The sequence below is a fragment of the Dasypus novemcinctus genome, chromosome 2, assembly GCF_030445035.2.
Source record: "Dasypus novemcinctus isolate mDasNov1 chromosome 2, mDasNov1.1.hap2, whole genome shotgun sequence".
Classification (NCBI taxonomy): Eukaryota; Metazoa; Chordata; class Mammalia; order Cingulata; family Dasypodidae; genus Dasypus; species Dasypus novemcinctus.
In genome coordinates, this window is record NC_080674.1 from 145,877,187 (window position 1) to 145,892,436 (window position 15,250).

At 36.6% G+C, this 15,250-nt stretch overlaps 1 protein-coding gene across 8 annotated transcripts in view; it reads right to left on the reverse strand.

Moving 5' to 3' along the window:
- The window catches only part of FAM13B (family with sequence similarity 13 member B), a 113,240-nt gene that overhangs the window by 56,563 nt on the left and 41,427 nt on the right, over positions 1 to 15,250 (reverse strand). For all 8 annotated transcript variants that reach the window (XM_058279142.1, XM_058279155.1, XM_071210091.1 and 5 more), the window contains 3 exons: positions 11,203 to 11,380; positions 10,759 to 10,900; positions 4,907 to 5,064 (listed from right to left, as the gene is read on the reverse strand). In XM_058279142.1, the coding sequence (XP_058135125.1) occupies positions 4,907 to 5,064; positions 10,759 to 10,900; positions 11,203 to 11,380 (478 nt within the window). The remainder of the gene's footprint in view (positions 1 to 4,906; positions 5,065 to 10,758; positions 10,901 to 11,202; positions 11,381 to 15,250) is intronic.

A 15,250-nucleotide genomic window follows, 5' to 3' on the forward strand; every position in this document is an offset into this window, starting at 1 on the left:
TCCTGATGCATGCAACAACATGAATGAATCTTGAGGACATTTTATTAAGTGAAATAAGTCAAATACAAAAGGACAAGTATTATATGAGCTCACTAATCTGAACTAATTATAATGAGCAAACATATGGAGTTAAAATCTAGGATGCAGGTGACCAGGAGATAAAATGAGGGAGTAGGGAAGTGGAGTTGGCCCAATGGATAGGACGTCCGCCTACCACATGGGAGGTCCAAGGTTCAAGCCCAGGGTCTACTGACCCATGTGATGAGCTGGTCCACACGCAGTGCTGAGGCGCACAAGGAGGGCGATGCCATGCAGGCATGTCCCCCACGTAGGGGAACCCCACGCACAAGGAGTGCACCCTGTAAGGAGAGCCGCCCAGAGCGAAAAAAGTGCAGCCTGCCCAGGAATGGCGCCGCACACATGGAGAGCTGACGAAGCAAGATGACACAACAAAACACGACATAGATTCTGGGTGCCACTGACAAGAATACAAGTGAACACAGAAGAACACACAGCGAATGGACAGAGAGAGCAGACAACTGGGGAGGGCGGGGAAGGAGAGAGAAATAAATAAAAAATAAACCTTTAAAAAAAAAGGGGGGGAAACGGACTTGGCCCAGTGGTTAGGGCGTCTGTCTACCACATGGGAAGTCCGCAGTTCAAACCCCGGGCCTCCTTGACCCGTGTGGAGCTGGCCCACGCGCAGTGCTGATGCATGCAAGGAGTGCCCTGCCACACAGGGGTGTCCCCCGCAGAGGGGAGCCCCACGCACAAGGAGTGCGCCCCATAGGGAGAGCCGCCCAGTGCGAAAGAAAGTGCAGCCTGCCCAGGAATGGCGCCACCCACACTTCCCAAGCAGCTGACGACAACAGAAGCGGACAAAAGAACAAGACGCAGCCAATAGACACAGAGAACAGACAACGGGGGGGGGGGGGGGGGGGGGGATTAAATAAATAAATCTTTAAAAAATAAAAAAAAAGGGGGGGTAAAATAGGGATCTGACATTTAATTTGTGCAGAATTTTTCATAAGGTTGATTCTAAATGTCTGGAAATGGATAGAGGTGATGTTATTGTGACTGTAATTAACAGTGTTGAATTATGCATGTGACTGTAGTTTAAATGGGAACTTTAGCATCATGCACGTCACCAGAAGGAAAGTTGGAGGATGAAACATGGGACTGTATAATATAGTGAACACTTCTGTGGATGATGAATGAGGCTAATAAGACAAATATAAGAATGTTCTTCCATGAATTAATGTACGTCACTATTACAAGGTGTTAATAATAGGGTGGTATATGGGGAAAAATACATCTACCACAAACTACAGACTATAGGTACAATATTATCTTAATATTATTTCACCAATTATTACAAAGGCACCACACCAATGCTAAGTGTCAATGCTGGGGTATATGGTACAGGGGACTTTTTGGAGCAATGAAAATGTTCTAAAATTGATTGTGATGACGAATGCACAAATCTGCAATTATACTGAGAGCCACTGATTGTATAATTTGGAAAGATTATATGATATGTGAATAAAACTGCTTTAAAAAAAAAAAAAAAAAAGGAAGCCACCCCAAACTGGCTAGGCATGAAGCCAGTCCAGGCTCAGTATATGTGCAACCTGTTTTAAAATGTTCAGAAAATAGATGATAGAGAGAAAGGGTGGGGGGTGGAGAGAAACACAGAAGGAGAGGGAGAGAGAGACAGGGAGAAAGACTTGGTGGATTGGGATATCTGGGGGAATATAGGTATGTTGGAGTTCTCTGTATGGGGTTTGTACTATTTTTGTAACTGTTATTTCAAAATAACATCATTTTTAAAAAGTAAAAAAAAAAGGTATCTTTTAAAAAACATTCTTGGTATCTAAACCTAACCACTCTTTCTGAAAGGTCATTAAAAAGCATCTGGCATCTGTTCCCTCTAATCAGTTTTATGCATCATTCCATTTTTTTTCATTCAGGTAGTTTTTATTAAATACTTATAAAAATGTCATGAATTTTAATTTTTAATTAAATAGGCAACACAGTTATAAACAAATTCTATCTTTATTATATCAACTACCACTGATTGTACACTTTGGACGAACTGTATGCTTTATTAGTAAGTATTAATAAAACTGATTTGTTAAATTTTTTTTTTAAAAAAACAATCTTTAGTTCTTAACCCAAGCTTTAATAACATCTGCAAAAAATAAGTTGCTATGAAAGTAAGAATAATTTATTTTAAGTTTCTTTTTAAAAATACAAGCATCTTTAATAACAAAGTAGACTAAAAACCAAAAAATCTAATGGTACTACATACCATGATTGTTCTTAATTCAAAGAAAAACAAGTCAAATACTTAAAACTTATATAAATAAATAAATCTCTAAACTAAATAACTGCATAATTATCAACTATGATGAAATGTAAAAGAGCTTTATACCTGGAAAGAATGATGCTAACTGTAATGCTTTAATTACTGAAACTGCAGATACTACCAAAAAAGTAGTCAATATACTGCTTAACCTTTATACAATCAAATCAGCCAAAACTAAAAGACAAACATAAAAATATTAACTGAAGTATATAATTATCATCAATAATCTAGAAAGACTAATGTAGTAGATGTCTCTTTCTGTTGCCCAATATTCCTGCACCTTAAAAAAATTTATTGATATACGTATTAATAAAGCATACAATTTACCCAAACTGTACAATCAATGGTATCTGTTATAATCACATAGCTGTGCATTCATCACCTCAATCATCATTACAGCATTTTCATTATTTCAATACTAATAATAATAAACAAAAACTAACAAATTTCTTTTGATAACAATCCATTTTTCTGTGGGAAACAAACTCTTCCTTCCATTCCAGGTGATCTCTGCAGACACATAAATTATAATGACCAGTACTACTGCAGCCAAGGGAATGGGCACCTGACCCAATTTAGGCCAGACCCTAACCCCTCTCACTCCCTCAGGAATTTACCTTGAACGGAATGACAAATGGAGAGTTTGGTGGATGTAGCTCAGTGGTTGAGCACCTGCTTTTCATGTAGAAGGTCCAGAGTTCAATCCCTGGTACCTCCTTTAAAAAAAAAAATTGTGGCTAGTACAACTGTGGAAGTGAATTCTTTATTTTATTTTAATTAGTTTAAATTTAAATAGCCACATGTACCTAGTGCCCACCTTATTAGAGAGCACAGCTCCAAAATCAACAAAATAAAGAGCACCCATTTAAATTTAGTGTTGTCAGTCTTCAAGAAAGTATTGCTAATGGCAATGTAAATTAGGCCAAGACTTTTAAGTAGTCTGGAAATTCTTATCAAAAGTAGAAAGGTTTGCTCTCGGTGCCCAACAAATGCACACCTGGAAATTTATTTTAAACAATTTCCTTCTTTTAAGGGAAAAAAGACCTAAGAATAAAGATTTTTTTAGTAATAGTATAGTACTGTGAAGCCAGCAGGAAAACCTCCAAATGTTCAGAAAAAAAGAATTAGGTAAGCATAGTTAAGAATTTATATAGTTAAATATCTTAATATGTGGCTAAGAGGCCCTGAAGAAATTAGAAGGTAGCAAACACACAGAAAACCATAAATAAAATGTTAAACGAGGGAAAAAAGAACAAATAAACAGGTTAATAAACCATAATTACAATCATACTTGAAGAAACAACCTAAAATAAAGATTAAGAAGTAAACAGAGAAACGTCATAGTTGTATTTAGCAGGATAAATTTATTTTATAATTTTTTGAAATGACAATGGCTAGCTTCTTTCTTTAATATTACCAGTCATTTAGTGATTTTCCTTTATGACTCTTAATTTCCTCTGTTTTGTTTTGTTTTGTTTTCTTAGATTTATTTTTTTATTTAAATTCCCCCTCTCCCCCGTTTGTCTGTTCTCTATGTCTATTTGCTGCATCTTGTTTCTTTGTCTGCTTCTGTTGTCGTCAGCGGCACGGGAAGTGTGTGCGGCGCCATTCCTGGGCAGGCTGCTGTTTCTTCCATGCTGGGCGGCTCTCCTTATGGGGCGCACTCCTTGCGCATGGGGCTCCCCTCTGCGGGGGACACCCCTGCATGGCAGGGCACTCCTTGCGTGCATCAGCACTGCGCATGGGCCAGCTCCACACGGGTCAAGGAGGCCCAGGGTTTGAACCGCGGACCTCCCATTGGTAGACAGATGCCCTAACCACTGGGCCAAGTCCGTTTCCCGATTTCCTCTGTTTTTGACCACCATTCCACTGAACACAAATTTAATGAAAAATATCTAGTAGACTATATAGATAGCTGTATCCACCTAATTAGAAAGCCTTAGTAAACCATGGAGCCTTACGGAGAACTAGCATAGAATTTAGCAAGCCATGAGTATGGGGAGTTCTCCAATTCTCTGGTATTTCCTAAACACTGTGCCCAGTGTTACCAGATATGTTCTGGGATAGCATCTCCAGTCTACATACCAAGTTTACCCAGTATGCCATATAAATACTGTAATTTTATAAATGGGAAGTATTGGAAAGCACTACCTTAATGGATCACAGAGTTTTTTCCTTACACCTAGTTTCAAAGTAGCTTCAGCCTAGAAGTTTGAAATACAAGTCAATCTGGCCACTTCAGCTCTCTCTTAACAATTTCACTGCTATAGGTTCTGAAAGTTTACCTGGCCCAACTAAGAAACAAACAAATTTTAAGAAGAAATATTTATAAGAGGTTATAAAAGATAGGTATAAACACTAAACTAGTAATTGAACATTCCTTATAAGAATGCTTTGAAATTTTCTCCCTGTTCTTTTTCTTATACAAATATCAGTCTTTCTCACAGTTACATATATTTGTATAGTATTATTGCTGGAGTGAGTCTACATCTAGAACAAAATATTCAAAAGCTAAAGTTAATTCAACTGAAATAATACCTTGTTGACGCTGTAACACTATTTGGTTCCATGATGTTTTCAGTCATCCCTAACCGTACCACCTCTGGCATATCATTTGATTTCTCTGCACCCTCTTCTGGAAGTTCTTCTATATGTTCCAGTTTTTCATCTTCTTCTTCCTCAGAAAGTTCATTAACCTATAAAAAAGGCAATTGAGAAATAAAATTTAATATAACCGTTAAGTGACATATCTAAGACTTCCTATTCTATTAAATTTCTAAACACAAACAGCTCGTTTTTTATTATTAGCTAAACACAAACAGCTCATTTTTAATTTCCTCATTTCCTAGGACCAATCTCTCTCAGGGAGTAATGCCCAACTTTTTCACATCAAATTAAAATTGTAAACCAGACAAACAATATTTTGAAGCAGAAAGTAATGATTATATTAGTACGTCACTAGGAATGTAAGTTAAGACTGAAAACTATGAAAAAATGTTCTTCTTGTAGTTAGCAGGAAAACTTCATTTTCTATTCAGTTTTGTAAATGTACATTACTTAGAGACTTCTAACTTTCTCACTAATTTCCAGGTATATTAAATAAATCATTTTAATACACAGTAAGTGTGGATAAAAAGTAGAAGGGCATAAATTTTTGCCTTAGGCTGCTAGCTCTGTTTTAGAAAACGACGACTAACTTGTAATTTTTCATGACGAGATGGGACCCTATACCAAGAGAGATCTCACTGTTTTGACTAATAAGCACAAGTCAAGGTTATAATTTCTTTCTGGGAGGGGGTATAAAATGTCTTCCATTATTAAACAAGCTATAAAACTAGATAACTGCTCTATGGAAAAGATGAATATTAGGGAAGGAAAACCGACAAAATATTCTCAAATGAGAAATTTAAGTTATCCCAAAGAAGAAAACACCCTTAAATCTTAACATCTTTTACAAAATGAATACTGGTCATTAAAAACAGTGCAGAAAAAAAAAAAAAAAAAACCTAGAATAAATTTGTTTACCACTACATGTAACCGTGGTGATTTTTCCAGATAGACATGCAAATATAGTTGCTGGAATACTGTCAATAAAATTGCAACCAAAGAAAGGTAGTTTATACTCTGATATTCTATCATATTCCTAATCAGCTGCTTTCAAGCATAACTAGTTAACAGTCAGAAAGATCAGAAAGGTCTATGTTCACATGTCTATCTCCCGCAACCTAACTTTTTTTTTTTAAAGATTTATTTATTTCTCTCCCCTGCCCCCGTTGTCTGCTCTCTGTGTTCATTCGCTGTGTTCTTCGGTGTCTGCTTGCATTATCCAGCGGCACTGGGAAACTGCGTCTCTTTTTTGTTGTGTCATCTTGCTGCGTCAGCTCTCCATGTATGAGACACCACTCCTGGGCGGGCTGTACTTCTTTCACATGGGGCGGCTCTCCTTTCACGTGGGGCACCCCTACACAGGGGCGCCCCTGCGTGGTACAGCATTCCTTGAGTGCAGCAGCACTGCACATGGGCCAGCTTCTCACACGGGTCAGGAGGCCCTGGGGATCGAATCCTGGACCCTCCATATGATAGACAGACACTCTATCAGTTGAGCCACATCCGCTTCCCTAACTTCTTAATTACTTCTCCAGGCCTTACGTGTAAAAAGGTGATACTCTACTACCACAGAGGGGGTTGAAAGGATTAAATAATACATGTAAACCCTCAGCTGCTTCCATACATAATAAATAGTAACTATCGTTATAACTGGAATTTTCTTATTCCTATGTAGTATAGATCCTAGTTTCTACATACAATATCGTTTTTTATAAGAAACAAAGAGAGTTTCTGCCATTCAAACTACCTAACACAAGCACTCAACGAATGGAGTTAACAAGTCACTAGACAGATGGGTCACTTAAAAAAAAACTCAGGGAGTGGGTCTAGCTCATTTGGTTGAGCACCTGCTTCCCATGTATAAGGTCCCAGGTTCAATCCCCCATACCGCCTTTAAAAAAAAAAACAAAACGCATTATTAACAATAGTTAATGACTTCATTTTTGAACAATTTACATACAGAGCATCTGCAGCAGATTCTATTGAATATGTTTTTTTTTTTTTTAAGATTTATTTATTTATTATTTAATTTCCCCCCCTCCCCTGGTTGTCTGTTCTTGGTGTCTATTTGTTGCGTCTTGTTTCTTTGTCTGCTTTTGTTTCTTTGTCCGCTTCTGTTGTCGTCAGCGGCACAGGAAGTGTGGGTGGTGCCATTCCTGGGCAGGCTGCACTTTCTTTTCACGCTGGGGGCTTTCCTCACGGGTGCACTCCTTGCACGTGGGGGCTCCCCCACGCGGGGGACACCCTTGCGTGGCACGGCACTCCTTGCGTGCATCAGCACTGCGCATGGCCAGCTCCACACGGGTCGAGGAGGCCCGGGGTTTGAACTGCGGACCTCCCATATGGTAGACGGACGCCCTAACCACTAGGCCAAAGTCCGTTTCCCTGAATATGTTTTTTTTTTAACAAATGCCATCAATCATCTATCATGTGTTGTGTACAATGATGATTAACAAAAAAGATTCAGAGTCATTGGCCTAAGGATTATTAACTAAGAGGTAAGATTTACACACAAAGCTGAAGACTCCAAATGATAGATCATTTTTTTAAACTGAGTCAAATGGAAAATTATCCTCTTTTCCAATCTATGTATTTAATAAATTTGTGAAAGTCAAGAGACTGTACTTCATTAATAATCACCTGGTAACCTAAGCAAGAAAAAAATTGCCAAGAAAATACCATTTTCAGTATAACATGGGAATTATTGTGGCTGATGAATGAAAGCCCGGGCACAATAACAGGAGATTAAGAAAAATTTTAAAGTTGACTACTTAAATTAAGAATGAATATTTTTGTGGAAAAAATCCACAGATTTTAGGTACAGAGGTATTACTGTTTCAACATATGTTAAAGACTTTTTAAAAATCAGTTTGTGCGTACAGTCAATAGTGCATGGGAACTATGAAAGTCTTCATTATATTGAATATATTACATTCAATTTAATGAGCTTTATGTAAAAAAATCAATACAGGGAAGCAGATGGAGCTCAGTGGTTTAGTGCCTGCTTCCCAGAACTGCCTAAAAAAAAAAACCCATCAGTATTTTCACCAGTGATCACTAACTGAGATATGATAGCAACAGTAGCCTGAGGGTTTTTCTTCCCCCACCCTTCCCAATTTCCAAATGTAATTTATTGCAGTTAAGAGTTGATGAAATTATTTTGGGCAAGAGTGAACATAAAAGACAGGTAAAAATGTACACATGCGCTCTCTCTCCCTCCCTCCCAATATTAGTCTCTAAAAGTTCTTCATGATCCTCTACTTGTCAACCTCATCCGTTCATCAACACTCTAATTCTGTCCCTAAATTATTCTGAACCAGTCCTACGTATGCAGCTGCCTCAACTCCACTTATGGAAAACCCATACTTATATCTCTTCTTTCTTTGCTATAATTCCCTTCTTTAGGGCCTACTAAAAAGCCTGCTCTCCAGATTTCAACTTATGGAGAACTTATGGAGAACCTGCCTCCTCAAATGTGTAAAGAAACATAACCATCACCTCCAATTTCAAACTACTGCACTGGATTCTCAATTCATTTAAGTATCCTACATAAAGAACCTGTCCACTTGCCGCCAAGTCATTTCTCAAACACATTCTACTCATCATCTTTAGCCACCTCACTCACACTATTAATAGGATTATCTACTACCACAAGAAGGCTCTGAGAGTCAAATACTTCTACTAATGAGATGAAGTTGCAAAAGAAGAGCACGCTGGATAAATTTTCCTTTCTTCAAATATCAAAATCGGGAGAAAAATCAAAGCACTATCAAGATGGACAAAGTCTGCATATATCTTTAAATATGTAAGAAATTAGCAGCATTTATACTAGGCCAACTGAAAAATACAACTAAATCAGGCTGCATTTGAGGAAATTTTACTTTCACTCAAATATCTCATCAGTTCTGCCTCACAAATCAAACTGAATGGATCAAATCTGCTTAGAAAACAAAAAGCTTTCTGAAATCTCTTCCTCTGTTACTTGAAAAACACTTAGAATTCAGAAATTAGGGAAATAGATTCTGGTAATCAGCAACATGGGCCAAGATAATTAAACATACATCATTGTCTCTCAAGACCCACTGCTGGGAAACAGATGTGGCACAACCAATTGGGCTCCTGCCTACCATACAGGAGGTCCAGGTTCAATGCCCAAGGCCTCCTGATGAGGGCGAGCTGACCCACACGGAGTGCCGGTCCACGTGGGAAAGCCATCCTGCCCAGGAGTGTCGGCCGATGCGGAGAGCTGGTGCAGCAAGATGGCAAAAGAGACAGAGAGGAGAGAAAATAGACACAGCAGACCAGGGAGCTAAGGTGGCGGAAGAGATTGAGCACCTCTCTTCCACTCCAGAAGGTCCCAGTACCGCCTAAAAAGAAGACAAGCAGACACAGAAGAATGAACGCACAGGGAAGAAGTCACGGAGCAGATGAGGGAGATGGGGAGAAATAAAGAAATCTTAAAAAAAAAATTACGCTATCTTCCCTACTATAAACTATGAGAAACTCTGGCTGCACATTTTACTTTAAAAAAAAAAACCTGGTGAATTACTATCGATTTTTTTTAAGTAGCAGCCCCACCCCAAACTCAAACTACAACTTCACAGATTTGTTTGTTTGGTACCCAGACCAGGGATTGAACCCCAGACTCACATATGGGAAGCCAGCACACAATGACTGAGCCACTTTGGCTCCCACACTTCATAGGCTGGTTTTTTTAAAAGATTTATTTTATGTATTTATTCCCTGCCCTTGCCACTTGCGCTTGTTATCTGCTCCCTATATCCACCCACTGTGCACTCCTCTGTCTCTGCTTGTCTCCCTTCGTAGCGTCGTCTGGCTGCACCAGCCCGGCATGCCGTGGACCGCCAGCACTCCGCAGGGCGGGCCAGCTTGTCTTTACCAGTAGGCCATAGGAAGCGAACCCAGGGCCTCCCACAGGGTTGACAGGAGCTTAATCGCTTGAGCCACATCCACTTCCCTGCAGGTTTTAACCTCATAAAAGTTTGTTGACAAACCATTTCACCTAAGTGAAATGAAAACAAAAAACAAAAAAACCTCCACATAGACCTAAATCACAAATTCTAAACCTGAGGAATCTGAAGTATTGTGGCTTTACAATCAAATGCAACCACTCAGATTCAATATTCTTGTTTCATAAAGGAAAAAGTAAGTAGGATCCTTGCATGGTCTAAACCATCAAGAAATAGAAATAAAAAATATGATACTGTAACCTGAAAAAAAAAGGGTTTTAACATTCAAGAGTCACCAGAATTAAAAAATTATCTCAACTATTAATCTCCAGGTGCTTCCCATTTATAACAATGACTGCACTGCTACATCAACTGGATATTTTAATCAGGAAAAACTCCAAGAATGAAATTACTAGTCCTCACATTTCAAAATTCATTTTGACTCTTTTCACAGTTAGACATCTTCATTTTATTTTTCTATACGAAATATATATATGTTGTTTTTTAAAAAATTTCTATGAACACACTATTCTTACAAAATAAACAAGGCGTGAGTTAAAAGAAAAAAACACATAAAAAGAAAAACCCTATATTATACACTCTGGTTCCAACTGAAGACAAGTGGTTCAGGAAAAATACCACATTCATACACTACAAGATGTGACAGCATGTACTGATTACACAACATAACTAAGAGAAATACTTCCAGTTCAGTACTTAAATTCCAATTTATGTCAATTCCTTAAGTGCATATTCTTGAAAAACAAAAAACAAAAAACCTCCCTCCAAGTGGAATATTTAAAATATTTTCACCTGTTCAGTAATTGAACTCAAATCATTAGATGAAAAATCTTCTTCTTCATTTTCAAAAAACTCATAGTAATTTTCCAGAAGTCCAGCCATTATCCTGCTCACTATTTCTTGCTCTTTCAGATCTTCCACATCGGTGTAAATGCTAAGAATAAAAGTCCAAACTGAATTGAAGAGTTCTTAAATCAATCACAGATAAAGTGAGAAGACAACAAATGAGTCACTTCATGAACCTGAGCAATCTATGTCATAGTTCTGTGCTTCAGTTTTCCAATCTGTAAAACTAAGCTAATATGTACCTTGATTACAGAAATGCTAGGAAGAACAATCAGATCTACTATAAAAAATAATGTTTTACCAAGCAAACTAAGATCTTTGAGAGACAGTATGATTCTATAACACAAATTTAATTTTTTAAATTAAACAAAAATTTGTGAAACAACTTACTGGAAGACATCTGGACCAAAGACAGCAGCCAAAGAATTTGCAGACCAAATTTCTTCATGATGTGATGCTACATTGGCTAAAAATCTACACAGAAACTTTAACAAATTATAATTCACAGGTGGAAGCTGTTGTAAGAGGAACCTCAACTTTCTTCCAAATTCATCTTCATTATTATAATCTATAAAACATAATGACAGGGTTTTTTTTTAATGAAGTAAAAGCAAAGCTCAGATATTTTGCCAGGTTTCATGTTACTTCACCCACATCACCTTTTAACTGTAACAATTCAAACCTCTTCTCTCAGTACCTCCACTACCTTAGGGGTTTCCATCTCACTAAAAAGTTGGAGAGAGGAAGGTGGAGAAAAGGAATTCAACCTTTCAATTGCTGGAAAATGTTTTCCTCCTTGGCCCCATTTTTCGTTTTTTGTTTTTAATCAATTTTTAAAATTGCATAGCTGTGTTTCTTAACTAGTGCCAAATATAAGGAGCTGCGTCAACATCAACAACTAATAAATAAAGAAGAAAAGCAATACAACAGGATAACAGTAGAAGTTGTACTTTTCCACTTGAATGAATAGAGTGACAAACAATAACTTTCTTCTCCTGACATCCTGAAAAGAACAATTAACTTCAGCAACAAAAACAGAACTAAATAAAAAGGTCTTCAATTTCTCATTTGTTCTTCTTCTCTAAAATAATGCTGGTTTCTGTTTACCAAGTGAATTTGCACTTGCAGAAGCTAGGCCCTATGCTTATCACATCAGTGAGTTTGCATTAACAGAAACAGCAACTTTTAACTCCACTGACTGGTGAAGGCCCATTTTGGAGAGGTAATTTCTCAGAGAAACCCTCAAAATGAAGCAATTTCTTGCTTCAATAATAAGAATCAACCGCATTATATATCATTTCATATTTTTCTTCAGGTTCTTAAAATTATTTTACAGAAAAATTATTGGTAAAAGGTTACAGTCATGATACTGGCCATCTTTTACAAAATAACACAAGTCCAAGAAGTTTATCAGGAAAGGCTACATTCACAAGTTTTACTTAAAATGTAAAATGTAATAAATAACAACTCTCCTCTATTTTGTAATTATTACCAACTGTTAAAATGTACCAGTACTTTGATTTTAAAACTGCCTAGAACAGCACCTAGATTAATGTTTTAAATCACTGTGTCTAAAATTGGTAGGAAATCTTAACCTAAGATTATTTTTAAAATCCATGTGTATCAACTCAAGAAAAATGAACAATTAATATTATCACAGTATGATGACTACAGCAACACTGAAGAATTCTATGTAACAAACCTTTCTAGCTTAATACCAATTATCATCGAACATACCTATAAATTATACTTATTTTATCATTTAATTCCCTTCTATATCCGTCTACTCCCTTTGAAATTTTAGCTCTGTGAGGGCAGAGATCTGTATCTAGTTGTGTTCACTGCTGCATTCCCAGAATCTAGAATACTGCCTAGCATATAGCAGGTGCTCAATAAATACTAGTGGAATAAGCTCAATTACATAAAAACTGAAAAAAGATACTGGCCTATTAAAGTGTTTAATTTAATGGGCTGGTAAAATTGCAAACAATACTGCTTTTACTCAAATATTTTTCATGCTGCTCAACATCTGTTTGTGCACGTTTCTACTAAAAAAATATTTTCATCTACCAGGCTACTACTGAAGTCTTTCCAAATAGGGCCAAGTTTTTAAAAATATACATACAAGTTAACCCATACTTTCTTAAATTTCTTCCCCTTTGACCCTACTTTCTAGTTTAATCATACCCAAGAGAAATATATGTATATATCAAAAAAATTTCCCCTACCAAGCAATTCTTTCAAGCACTATAACTTTTTTTTTTTTTTTGAGGAACCAGGGCCAGGGAAGGACCTTGTATGTGGGAAGCCAGTGCTCTACCACTGAGCCAGTCGACTCCCCTGAGTTATTTTGTTTGTTTGCTTGCTTGTTGTTTTTGTCTTTAGGAGGCCCCTGGAACTAAATCCAGGACCTCCCATATGGGAAGCAGGCACTCAACTGTTTGAGCTACCTCCACTCCCTATAACTTTTTTTTTGATGTTACAAGCCCAAAAAAATGGAAACTATGTTTTCTACCAAAGCACAGTATAGAAGTAATTTGAAAAAAACATTACCATCTAAACCATGGTTCTCAAATGAGGACAATTTTGCTCCGAGACATTTGACATGAATTAAAATGTTTTTATTTTTGGTTGTTGTGACTTGGAGAAAGAGGATGCTACTGGCATTTAGTGGGCAGAGGCCAGGGATGCTGCTAAACATCCTACAATTTTCAGGATACTCCCAACCCCTCCCAAACAGGGATTTTCCAGTCCAAATATCAATAGTGTCGTGAGTGGAAACGCTGATCTAATCATACACTAGTGAATACCACAATGCAGTTCCTGCCACCACAGAAAAATGAAAAGCACTTTTTTAAAACAGAAGTTCAAATTCAACTGCAACAATGCTTCCTCCATAATCTTAAAAGCAATAATTTTCTCATGAATTTGTGAGTAATTAAGATGTTGACATAATATTTATCTACTAAGCACATCCCCGAGAGAATGGCTAAAGGGTACAGAAACAAAATGAGAACCACCACACCTATCTGCATGGCATTTTAAAAAATAGTTTTGTGTTTGTGTGTACGCATGTATACATTCACATGCTAATAGGGAAGTGCAGATAGGGAATGGAGAATAGTGGATTTCTCATATTATAACACCAAAAGACTTTAGGGCCACAAGCATTTTTGAATGCCTCAATTCCTTTCCAGGTGTGAAAGTGAACGTTAACATGAGAATAATTAATTAGTAAGATGCATTTTGTTAGATGAAAGTTATAATAACAGTGCAAGATTCTGCTATAATTTTAAATGAATACCAATCAAAATTGCAATCCTAGTGACAAAAGAAATAGCTTCTGATATGTATGATCAATAACATGCAATGATTTTACTATTAAATCTTATTCCAATTATCAATTTATAAATCTCCATTTATGCCTGAAAGATTATTTGATTTTACAATTTTAAAGGCTTTTCTATGATCCAGCTAATACTGAAAATAAAGAAACCTATTACTATATATATTTTTATATATAAATAAAAGGATGGCTCTGGAATCATTAAAAAAAGGCTTAAAAACCCTTATAAGTTTCAATACATATTTAACAGCTACAAAGTGACTCAATAAAAATACTTGAAAACACTCCTAACAAGTAAGTAAAAGAAGAAATAGATTCAGAAAGTCAAAACAAAAATGTAATATCTGGTAAAAGAAAATAAAGTTAACACTGTGAAAAAAAGTGACATTGATGATACTTTGTTTTGAAACCTGTTTTTCCGTCCAGGAGGTACAATAAAGGAACAAAACCGACTCAGAATAATCATTTCTGAATACAGCAAATTCAAAGTGAGCCCTAACACCTAGCTGTACAGAGGAAAATATAAGAGGAACAGAAAATATCTTTGTATGGCCCTTTACACATAAATCAGATAACCACTAATTACGGTGTTTAAACATAGGTGTTTAAAAATTAAGAAAAAATAAGATAGATAAACACTCTCAAAAGGAAATATTATTACAGAGTAGATGTAGCTTAGTGGTTGAGTGCCTGCTTTACATGTCCAAGGTTCTAGGTTCAAGCCCCGATATGTACTTTAAAAAAAAAAAAAGAAATATTCTCTAACTACATACTGCTTAAGAAGATACTCACACATAGTATCAAATGCCTAGCTATGACGATCAGCATAAAAGTAGTAGTTATAATTTAACATCACTGAATTGTTTAGAAGACCCAATTAAAAAAATTAATGGACTGTTATACCAAAAACTAATAAAGAAATTCAAGAAATACGTTAGACACTAAGTTTATAAATATTCCTATGTCACTTCCATTACATACACACAAATACCATTTGGCTCTAGGACATGGAACACATTTCCTCATTTCTTGCTTCTATCACCTTTCTACCTGCCTCTGCCATTATTTTTTCTCGGTTCCATTCCAGTAAGC